Source organism: Watersipora subatra, chromosome 11 (assembly GCF_963576615.1).
Source record: "Watersipora subatra chromosome 11, tzWatSuba1.1, whole genome shotgun sequence".
Lineage (NCBI taxonomy): Eukaryota > Metazoa > Bryozoa > Gymnolaemata > Cheilostomatida > Watersiporidae > Watersipora > Watersipora subatra.
In genome coordinates this window covers 388057-399355 of record NC_088718.1, presented here as the reverse complement: position 1 = coordinate 399355, position 11299 = coordinate 388057, and the positions used below count along the sequence as shown (strand labels likewise).

Here is an 11299-nt window from a genome sequence, read left to right as displayed (position 1 = left end):
TCGGTCGAGGTGACTATGACTGTCTATGGTTGTGACTTACGTATGACAAAACATGTCCAATCAGCTCGATTACAAGCAGTTATTTGCTATGAGTTGGTATTGATCTGCCTCCATTTTAAATTCTTAATTACATTTTAATAGTAGAGTCTAGGCCTTCCTTGATCACCAAGAAAACCACTACATCTGACTCCAGATCCCAACTCCTTGCTAATCCATATTATAGAACAATGTTATGCAAAAATAGCTTTTTTCCAATACACATAATTAACTTTACTAATTTTTTTTAGTTTTCTCACGGTCTAGTTTGCTTTAAATGAAGTAAATTTAGTTAATAATTAGGTGTGTAAATAAAGTGATTATCTATTTATAGAAATAGCAATCAGCTATTAGTAGGGCAAAACGAGTAGCTGTGGACTCTGATTAAAATGTTTTATGAACCTTGGTTAATTTATATATCCTTTGTGATTTTGTGCTTGGTTACGCTGATAGCCTGCAATTCTAAGAGGCACAAGGCACCCCCACATGTATATGAATGCAATTTACACTGAATCACTTGAAACAAGTTGCTACAATTGACCACAATTAACAAGAATGTACTTGCTGCCAGGCTCGGTGAGAATGTTTATTTTAGGTTTTCACTGTTTTTCTTGCCCATTGTTAGCAACTCGTGAATTATTTTTTCATAAAAACCAACATCATCTTTCATATATCTTTGGATTTTGTAGTCAAAAGTGACTTAAGATAGTTAAAAGCATTAAAAAAGTTTATAAAGCTGTTAAACCATAATTGTTGCACAAATGATGCTAAATTAAGTATGATACCATTTTTAGTTTATTTGTATTGTAAAATAGAATTGTATGCTTTTTGCTCCAAATTTTTGCTGCATTTTCAGCATTGGTATGACCGAGTTTATGGCATGTAACAGCAACAAAACTTTGCTTACTTCGCAAATATGTATATTTTATTTTATAGTATTTGCAGCATCCTGTAAAAGATAAAAACATTGTACAAAAATACATGAATATAGTATTGGTTTATAGCTTATTCCATAAGCATACACTTTGTAGAAATATATATATTATGCTCACTCTATTATCAGAGACTTGTGCCCTCTTTGTGAGACAAAGTACTCTGACAGAGCCTCTTGTCAGTAAAATAAGCTCATGCATATTTGCACTATAATATATCAAATATATAGTTTTTAGTGGCTTTGGCTTAGTTCATGAAGCGATCATGAAGCCGCTTTTGTCTCTGAGTGTTTCGTGGAGCCAGACCTAAGTAAAGTGCTGAAGGCCTTGGCCATATCGACAATGGAACGGCGTCTTTTCACTGCTGGCTTTGGCACAACAGTTTTGCAGAGAGTAAACAGTGGTTGAAAAGTAGCCGAAATCTCAGTATGGTCACTTGAAGCAGCACTGATCTCTGCTGAGAGACAGTTTGCGTAGGTGTTGCCCAGATCAGCTGCACTCGAGTTGGTCACTTCTCTCTCATGCGATAAGTCAGTTTTGTTTCCCAGTAAAAGACAAATATGGTTTGGCTTTTCGCGTTTTATGTCCTTGAGCAGGTCAGCTGCATAAGAGAAAGATCTAGAACTTGTAACATCATAGACTATGACTATAGCTGAGCTCCAATACAGATGGTCTATAGCCGGGCTTGAACCATCGTCATCTGAAACCTGTAAAAATATGTGTGATGCTAAGTCCCAGCAAAAATAGATACATTGTACCATGAAAACTCTACGTGAATGTATGGAGTTGTATTTGTCAACTCTTTTGGTATAGTGGCGTTCTATTAGAGGCGGCGTTCAAATAATGGCTTTATGATGTGTTGTTTTTGTCACTTAAAAGATTGATATAGAAATTTTGCATTTTTGCGTGTTCAGTTAATATGTTCGCTCCAGCATCACCCTGACAAAAATCCTCTATGAAAGCCTAGAACCACCAAACTGTCAATCACTAAACCAGCCCCAGCCTATAATGCTATATTTTCGTTACAGAATGGGAGTATCAGTCAACCAGCATGTCACATTACATGCACATAAGCGGATAACTTACATTGGTACTTGTTGTGTCTAAGACCTCCAGTTTCAAAGGTTTATTTGAGTCATCACTGTTAGTGACGATTTGGCTGCTTTCATAAAGCATATCTGCAATAAAGAACAGCAATGCACACGGTGAGGTCCAAAAGGACTAATTAAATTTAATTCCTTGACTCAACATCTACAGAACAACAAAGTAGCCCTGCAGTTCAAATGCGTATCATTAGATGCTAAGTATCCGTACAGTGATAACGTAGCGGTACCCTACATGGAAACAGTTGTGTCGCTCTCATTCTGTCGTGATTCAGTGTCGCTCTCATTCTGTCGTGATTCAGTGTCGCTGTTTGCAAGTGAAACATTCGTGTGATACGCCATCTTTGTGCCATGGAAACAGCCTTTGCGACCAATGGCTTCGCAACTGTGAGTACACATAGATCTTGCTTTCCTGTTGCTCATATGCAAACATATGCTTTGGCATAAGACGTTGCACAACCATCGCTCTACTAGTTAGCATCCTATAAAAACATGATCTACTTGTCAGCGTAGCGCTTCAGCACTGGCGCACTCAGGTATCGCTACACTATCACTGTATGGAAACTTAGTAAAAGGGGTGTTGGGTCCCTGATGAAAAGGCACAACTTTTAGCTACAGGTGCCCTACAGGTGGGCTAATGAACATTTTTCTGGATAGGAGTCATCCTGCCTTGGCTATAAATACACCATTCTATTTATTTGAAACAGCATTCAGTGCTCATTTTTAAAAGTTGCTTGTATTAACAGGAAAAGATAATATGTTGTATATCAGCAGCTGCAGGTGTGTTTGCAGTGTACTCATTGATACGACTAAGTGCTCTCCCGCAGAGAAAGGTGCCAAAATTTCATAACTTGTTTGTAATAGTAATCTAGGAAACTAGTGATACGGAGTGGTGGATGGATGCGCAGGTGGGGGCTGGCAGCATGAGGAACAAAGTGATGAAGGAAATAAGTGCTTTCACATGTACCATAAAAACTGGAGAAAAATAAATAACACTATGATTAGGATACATGCTAAATTTTTTGAACTACACAAGGTTAGTTTGGGCTGTCTCAATTGTAACTGTTCTATAACTGCAGCAAAAGTCTGAGAAACAACAGTTAAACTATTTACTAGGATATGTTAAACAGGTGCACACTTTAACTTGTAGATGAGGTGCAAGTGGACTGCTGACTAAATTCTGTTCTCAATTACACACAGAAACCAATAATGGATTTCTGCATGGTTTTAGAAGGGATCAAAGAAATATGGCAGATTGGAGGTAATAAATTGTGAACATAAAAAGGTTGGTCTAAGAGCTTCAGTTTAAATATCTCTAAAATGTAACTGTAAGCTCTTCGATCTCCCCCTTCCTCCAGTGGTAAAATATCAACCCTCAGTTATTAGAATTTGATGCCCGTCACCCTCTAAAGGTCTCAAGACTTTTTCTTTACGAGTTATTATTAGCAGTTCTTGGTTAGCCCTCTCCTCAAATACCAAACTACGCCTCCATCTGTCTCGCTTGTGAGGCTCTGAATCAATGTTTTTGAATATTAAAGGGCTGTATAGTGTTGACACAAATGCCTTGAATAAATTACCGTCAAAATGAATTACTTCTCTCCAAATGTTGTGCATTGCACTAAGTATGACGTCAATAAAAGAGCCGCATCAAGCTTATTGACAAAAACATGATAGCCAGAGCATACCTAGTCGGCAGAGTTGTCTTGTGATTATTGATTATTTGCGAGTTATTTTTAAAAAACAGAATAATTATTGGAGAGAGCATCTCTAGCCTTGACCTTATAAGCGCTAGCTATATTTCCACTTTCCAGTGATAAATATATCAATCAACCTAATTATTAATACCCTGTTCGTGTTCACACAGCCAACATCTGTTCAGTTTCATGCAATACAACAGATAAGTTGTAGGTCAAAGGTCAAATGAGCAGCGAACTTGCACAGCAGACTCTTATAAACTCTTGTATTAGGAATTTATGCTACAGGCTTTGTCTTGCACCCTGGGTAATCTTCGGGCGGCACCTTTGACGTGTCTTACATTTACTGTGGATATTAATCACTCGGCAAGTAGAAAGATGGAATGCGGCTGATTGCATGCAAAGAAATTAACTTTTTACATTTTTATGTTGGTGATTTATGTTGCAGCCTCGATGGTATCTCGAGGCAAGAATCAAAGGATTAGCATTGCTGCCTGATTTATAGACATCCAGCAAAATGGCTACCATCAGACTTAACCAAGTTTATGGCATTCCATTAAAGGTAATTTACTAGAGATGTAGAATGAATAATGACATTTGATTTATCCTATTAGGGAGTCGGCCACCCTGAATACATTGCGATATAATATTGTGTTTATGTTCTGTAATGACGTGTATGAAAGCCTTGCCGATACTTCTTACACTAAAGGTTAGATGATAACGGGTCTGTGCTGGGGGTTCAGATAAGCTACAGGAAGTTGATGAGGTAAGACAGGGTCGGATTGATGGATGGCGAACAAGGGGAGCCTATTTGATTCTACCCACCTCATGCAGCTTGAAAATACAAAAAAAGTGATAAGTAATAAGACTATAATGCAAGGAATCGATATCTCACCTTTATCATTCTGGTATGTTCCAATAAATCGTCGTGTAAGCAACTTCACCGCAATTGCTATAAAAAGAAAAATGTTGTTGGTACTTCTGATACTAAATTGTATAGTAGAATATATAGAGGGAAAAATTTATTTCATGTTGGTTGGTTGTCTGTATATAGTCAAAGTTCTGGTTCGTTTGGATAGGTCGGAGTTGGCCACTGGATACAATTGTTATTCAGTTTTATACAGAAGGATGTAAGAATCGTTTGGTAAAAAATCTTGTGGTCTTGTAATGGTTTTCCTCGAGCTTTGGCTGTTTCTAAAACTAGCTGAAGACTAGGGCAGTGTTTAATTGATCAAATTAGTACAAAGCGCAGTTCTCGATGTTACCAGTCCTAATAAGTTAACAATACATATTACTATGGTAATCATATACACAAGTCCTTACTAAGTTGCCAGCCCATGTGCTACTCAAGTCAACTACTCGCACGTTTTTACCATAGTCATCATAACTGTTAGTAGATTCCTAATTTGTTAGAAATGTTTAACTATTCGACGTAACTCAATGCTTCAAAAGACATGCTTGTGTATTTTTAGTTTCTGTCGGAGCCTTTGCCCATTTCTTCACATTTAAGCCATTATGAAGAGGTCATTAACAAACAGGCTGTATTATGTGTTCATAGGCTAGAATGTAATTGCGCTTACCAGATTTTCCAACTTGGTGGTCTCCGACAAGGAGAAGCTTTAGACACTCCTTAGTATTTGTCTTCTTGGATGATTTTAAGGAAGTTGGTACAGAAGATGAGCGAGCTCTGCTGTATCGTGGAGATGAGGCTGTGCTGTCTGAACTTGAAGAGCTACTTGTCCTTCGCATCCTTGCAATGGTGTTTGTAGCTAATATTTTTTGTCTCAGCTTTGATTGCAGACGTCTGCTACAGTTGATAGGTCAGGCATGAATAATTACTAGGTGTCGGCCTCGTAGCTTATAGCGATAAAATAATGCTTTACTACTAGAAGAAATGGTCACACGATTTTATAGCAGCCACGGATGTTTTTATAAACATGTTTCTCCCAGAGATTTATCACTGCTGTCATTTTGTAAATAGGCTCTATTGACACTCCTGAGCAGGTGCTACTTTAAAAGGGTTATTTATTTGCAGCCGATAAAATCATGCAATTTGAAGAAAGTATTCCAATATCGCATGTTTCGCCTTACCGCTCATATTTAAATACTAAGTGAATGTCCAGTGTTGCACAGGTAATAAAAAAGTTTTTGTGCAGACAATTTACATTCAGTCAACATTATAACATCAACATTTACCATTCTAACTTTTAAATGAAGATGTTTGTTTATTTCTGTGTAATTCATACCGTAATACTGACTAATAGTCCTGTTGGCTACATGAGTTTAAGCATTTTTTTACTTGCGGGCATGCATTTTTCTTCTGGTGAGGCTTCGCAGATTTTTCTTCTGGTATGGCTTTGCAGATGAAGAAAAAAAACTGTAAAGGTTTTAAACTTTGTCAAACGACTGTAACTTTCAAACTTCATAATATGAGGAAAATGTTTTGTGCAGGTCAAATAGATTTAAAAATAATAAAACAACTATAAAAGGGTTTAAATGCAAATGTGAAATAATTAGCAAGTAATAGCTGAATTAAGTCTGTTTTGCTATGATTACAATGAAAGATGATTTGGTAATGATACAATTAATACGAACTGAGAAAACAAGATAAAATTCCTGAATATGTTGAATTAATAATAACAGGTTACTGTAAAGGTTACAAGTAACCAGTACAGGTTACCTAAGGCTACTGCTCCACCAGTAGCTATCCATCAAAACTTTGAATAAGGCTATTAATACTGGTACCTCTCGATACTGGTACAAATATAAAACTGAGATATCGTGTTGTCTTTTTTGACCGAACGAAGAGAAAACGTCGAGGCTCTTAATGGGAGATAATACAATTGTCCGCGTGAAAAGAATTGGCCTTGATCACGAATATAGCAATTGAACCTTACAAAAAACCGAAAATAGAAGTTCAAGAAAACACAAAAAAGCATCGTGTTTCATAGAGTTAATAGAATTCATCGAGGTTTAAATAAAATGTCATTTAGTGTGTGATTGGTATATGTGGTATATCATACCCTATACGCGTATATGATAATGTTCATGATCAAGAAGCCTTCTATAGCTCAGTGTTAGAGTGTGTGTATTAAAACTAGCGGTCGCAATATCTGCGAGTTAAAAGTCCATCAGAATGCGGAATTTTAAATTCTAAGATTTTAATAGCTATAGCTGGACATACACAGACAGATACGCAAAAAAAGACAAACTTTGAGATATATATACAATGTATATAGATAGATTAATAATGTTGCTGTCGCAAATCTTTCATGATTTGTGTGAAATAATAAATATCCTGGCAATACTCAAATCAATAATCTATCTGTCAACACAATGCATTATTTAGTAGCGTTGGTATGTGTGAAGCCACAAAAAATATCTACAATAAGTCTGTCTGCGATGTATTTCGGTGTTGTTATGCGTAACCAGGCCTTTGCTGTGACAATGCTCATTTGAGCATTTTAAAAGTTTGGAGCGTAAAACTGGAGTGTCTAGGCTAACAAATAATATATCCAATCAGTGCGGTGATTGTGATGAAGACGCTGGCTTCAAGAACATAATTAAGGTGGTCAACTTTTTTACCTGAATGATTCTACCAGTACAATGGCTGTGGTCAACTTTGCTAGAGGGCTAACCTAAGATTTATGCAAATTCAAACAGAGCTTTGCAAATTGAACAGCGATGCAAGTGTTTTAAAATTGCAGCTTTTCCTTTTATTCTGCATATAAAAGGGAGGTCTGTCAGCCATTGATATGTCAATTGTTTTAATTGGTGATGGCGGTTTAAAAAAACTGCTGTTAGCTTCTCCCTGGGCGATAAGGTTACCTGGAGGCAGAAGTTATGCAACAGTCGTTGTTTTCTAAGAACACGTAATCAGGGAGATTAGAGGTCTCAGAAACCAAACATGTATTTATAAAGTGTTGTTTACAGGAGTTATTTCTATCAATTGGCATCCAAACATCAAATAAAGGTTTAGCGATTATGTTGAATTATTGGCAAACTGCCAAAATGATTACAACAGCTTTTTCTAAGCACACATTCACTGTGTTTTCATGTATCAAATGAGTTTGAACTTGCATCCACACCAAATCTTATACATGATTAAATCAAAATGGTTTGGATGCCATTTCGCTTCGATAAATTTGTGTGAAGCCAATCGCTGTCAGAGCACTGTTCGACATCATAAAACGCTTTTTGCTGATGAATTCAAATCAATGATATTCGGCTAAGATCTCTCCAGCTATCAAGCATCCAGACTTAATCCTGGATCTTGGGAGTCGTAATCCTGGATATAAAAGTAACTGTGACCTGAAAGCGAGTCAATTTTAACAAGTTTTGATTTGTGGGAATTCGATACATCGGGAATCTTAGAAAGATCTATATAGTGCAACTTCGAATCGTTGAAACGGTAGGGTGCAAAATCATCGGCAGTGGGCAACTCCCAACCTACTCAACACATGGAAACACAGTGATAGTCGTAGTATCGTAGTAATGGCTTACTATTTTTAATAACAATCTACTTTTTTAAACTCAGTTCATCTCAATGTAGGTCAGCTGGTCACAAAATGGTCACTTTACCATGGGACTCCTTCAAGAACAGTGACTACCACCTCTGATCAGTGTGACGAAATGTTTACGGAAACAAAAATGGTAAGTGTTCAGTAGACAGCTTCTGTGGTAATAGATGTTTGACAACTGTAAATGCGTAGATCAATGTTGGGCCATACAGTGATCTTCAGGAACAGGCCAACACATCGTTTTAAGGGTCGGTCTGGCCTTCAACTTTAGAGTTAACCATACCTTTCCTAGAAGGCTACAACCTTACTCCTAAAGTTCACCCATCCTCTTGTTGTTAATCGTCGGTCAGATGTACTTGTTATATATATAGTACTTTATTGAGACTCGACCACACTCATTCCTAATAGTTGGAAGGATTCTCGATCTCAAAAGTTACCCCCAGACTAATTTTTATTTTTAAAAGTCAGCTATTCATGAATATCTTGTGTCAAGTAATTGTCTCTCCTTCAACAAGGCGATTCCTCATTGGCTAACCTATTAACCTGCTCGTACTATCGTGAACTATAACAATACAGTGATAAAATAAAGTTAGTAAAATGATGTATAACTGATTACCTTAATTTAAAATTTAGTCCAAGTTAAGACTAGCTCCTTACCTTTATCACAACCCTACCATTACTCCGCCTGTCTCCTGTATTTCTAATTCTAAGGCTTCAACTCAATTAGCCTGTCACTAGTGCCAAGGTCATGTGCCAATCAAAAATTGACTTATCGTTATTTTTACTTCAATAATTAAGTTTCCTTTAAATACTGCTTTCATTGCAATGCATTTATTTTAAAAGTTTTTTGGGCTGTAGAACTAAATAAGACAGAAAATATTTGTATAGAATGTTTTCTCCAACTAATGACAGTCTTGACATACTAAGGAAATATCAGAACAGATTGAGTTCATATGGCAGGGTTCAAAGGTTAACTGGTTGAAGATTAAATTTTTATTGCATTTCTAGCAGCGGATAACATTGCATATTGGCGTTTCAATAATAGCTCTGTGTGGTTTTAACCAAATACCAGGTTTTATCAACATTTTCAAGTCATGAAAATATACAAAAAGATTCGCGATCTTTGTAAAATATTGATCGAGAACAGTTGCAACGCTATATAATTGTTTTCAAATTGCTCATTTTTTAAACCAAATTATTTAAAAACTGTTCATTCAAAATCATTATTCATGAAAGTGGAGCATTGATAGGCTTTTAACAGATGACTTCTAAGAATAGCTAATTTTACGAACAGTTTTTTAAATTTCCTAACTGTATGAAGGAAGAACTTCTTCCAAGTGCACTTGACAAAATATATGCGCAAGCTGAAACCACTCTCCAGATTATACCACCCTTGTTAGAACATGTATGTGTTTAGCCAAGACATGACTAACAAGTGATAAGTCGCAAAATAATTCGCTATCTGCTATTGGCTATTGCTATTGTTTCGCTATCTGCTATTGGCTATTGGCTATTGCTATTGTTTCTATATCTGCTATTGGCTGTATCAAATTTTTTTAGCAATGTTTCATGGACAATTCAACGTGAAACCTGTTCACGTATCTACTGCTCTTGAGAATGTATTTTTCCAAATGTAAGGAGTTTTGTGAAACCCAAATAGCAACTATTAGACGATATCAACTTGTACTGGAAAAATGTAATGGAATTAGGATTATGTTCACTGGGAATCATCTCTTGGCCAATCACAGATTGATCTGTTTCATCTCTGCCAATGTAGCGCAACACATTGTTTAGACCTGGCACGCTGTCTAAAACGACTCATTTCATCCTTGAGTAGCCAAGGTTTAAGGCTAACAAATGAAAAATAGCTGATTGCAAGTAACTATTGGCTGTATGAAATCGTTGGAGTGCGGCAAAGGTAGCAGATAAATGGCAGTTAGTGAGGATGACACGCAATCTTCTGTTTATAAAAGCAATTCTTCTTACAATTTATAACTGCAAAATTTATCACAAAATGGTTTACACCAGTTGCACCTTTTGGGTTGGCAAGTGCTAGCAAGTTTTCTATGAGTTAAATGCAAGTGTCGTGACGGAGCAGGCTTTATCGGTAGCTGTTAGATTGTTGACTTAACTTCATGATTAAAAACATGTCACATCAAACTGCAAACACGTTTTGAACTCATTGATTTCTGATGATTTCTTTTGATAATAATTGCTTGTTTGAATAGTTGTTTGGTAGGCTGTTTGATAGCAGTAGATACATCCAAGTTCAATTCTTATGTTGAACTGTTGAACGTACCCTCTACACAGTTGATGGCCAGCAAATGGACTATTATTTAGTTTATGACCACAAATGCTGCCAACGAGGTGAGCAAAAGCAAAACTTGTTATTCAAGTACTTGCCTATGATTTGCCTCAGACTAGCTTTCACCCACACAATCGGGAGATGTTGACACAATTCGCAAATGCAAACGCTGTATTGGTTGCATATTTCATGAGTTTTAGCGATATTTTAGGTGCTTCGTTGCTTAGCAACTTGGTCGACATAAATAACCATCAACCAATTGAGTCAAGTTTTATTGATTATCAAATGTTAAATTTATTACTAACCTAGATAGACACCTCGCAGTTGATCGATCACCCGATCAATCACAGATCAGTAAACTCTTGTTACAGTGTTAGTGACCTATCCATGATGCTATGACACAAGCTATGGCACCTAGTTCACCTAATTCCTTCAACAACTATTGACCCACAATAATAACAGGGATTGGTTCAGCCACCCGTTACACTTCAATGTTTCTTCTATATTGGTCAGAGTGTATTTTCAAGAGCTGGCAACCAAAATGTTCATAGACGTACAGCTATTGCGAAATTCTGCTGTATGAATAAGTGTTTTCAGGCTGAAAATAGTAAACATTTGTTAGCAATTCCCATTTATCTGATTATTTTTCGACCACAATTTGAGCTGGAAAAACCTCAATAACTTTTGCAATGAAACATCTTCATGGACG

At 36.6% G+C, this 11299-nt stretch overlaps 1 protein-coding gene across 1 annotated transcript; it reads right to left on the bottom strand.

Moving 5' to 3' along the window:
* Positions 1-1002: 1002 nt before the first annotated feature.
* Positions 1003-5578, bottom strand: LOC137408425 (ras-related and estrogen-regulated growth inhibitor-like). Its single transcript, XM_068094951.1, has 4 exons — positions 5346-5578; positions 4661-4717; positions 2055-2146; positions 1003-1675 (listed from the first exon to the last, which is right to left on the bottom strand). The coding sequence occupies exons 1-4, from the start codon at positions 5512-5514 to the stop codon at positions 1232-1234; spliced, it is 762 nt and encodes a 253-aa protein (XP_067951052.1). The 5' UTR covers positions 5515-5578; the 3' UTR covers positions 1003-1231.
* Between the last annotated feature and the right edge of the window lie 5721 nt (positions 5579-11299).

What these genes read in the sequence shown, in the direction of transcription:
- LOC137408425 (XM_068094951.1), bottom strand. Translation starts at nt 5,514, where the DNA reads ATGCGAAGGACAAGTAGCTCTTCAAGTTCAGACAGCACAGCCTCATCT. An exon ending in CCACCAAGTTGGAAAATCTG is followed by an intron (nt 4,718 to 5,345) that starts GTAAGCGCAATT and finishes TTCTTTTTATAG; the next exon opens with CAATTGCGGTGAAGTTGCTT. An exon ending in TAGACACAACAAGTACCAAT is followed by an intron (nt 1,676 to 2,054) that starts GTAAGTTATCCG and finishes ATATTTTTACAG; the next exon opens with GTTTCAGATGACGATGGTTC.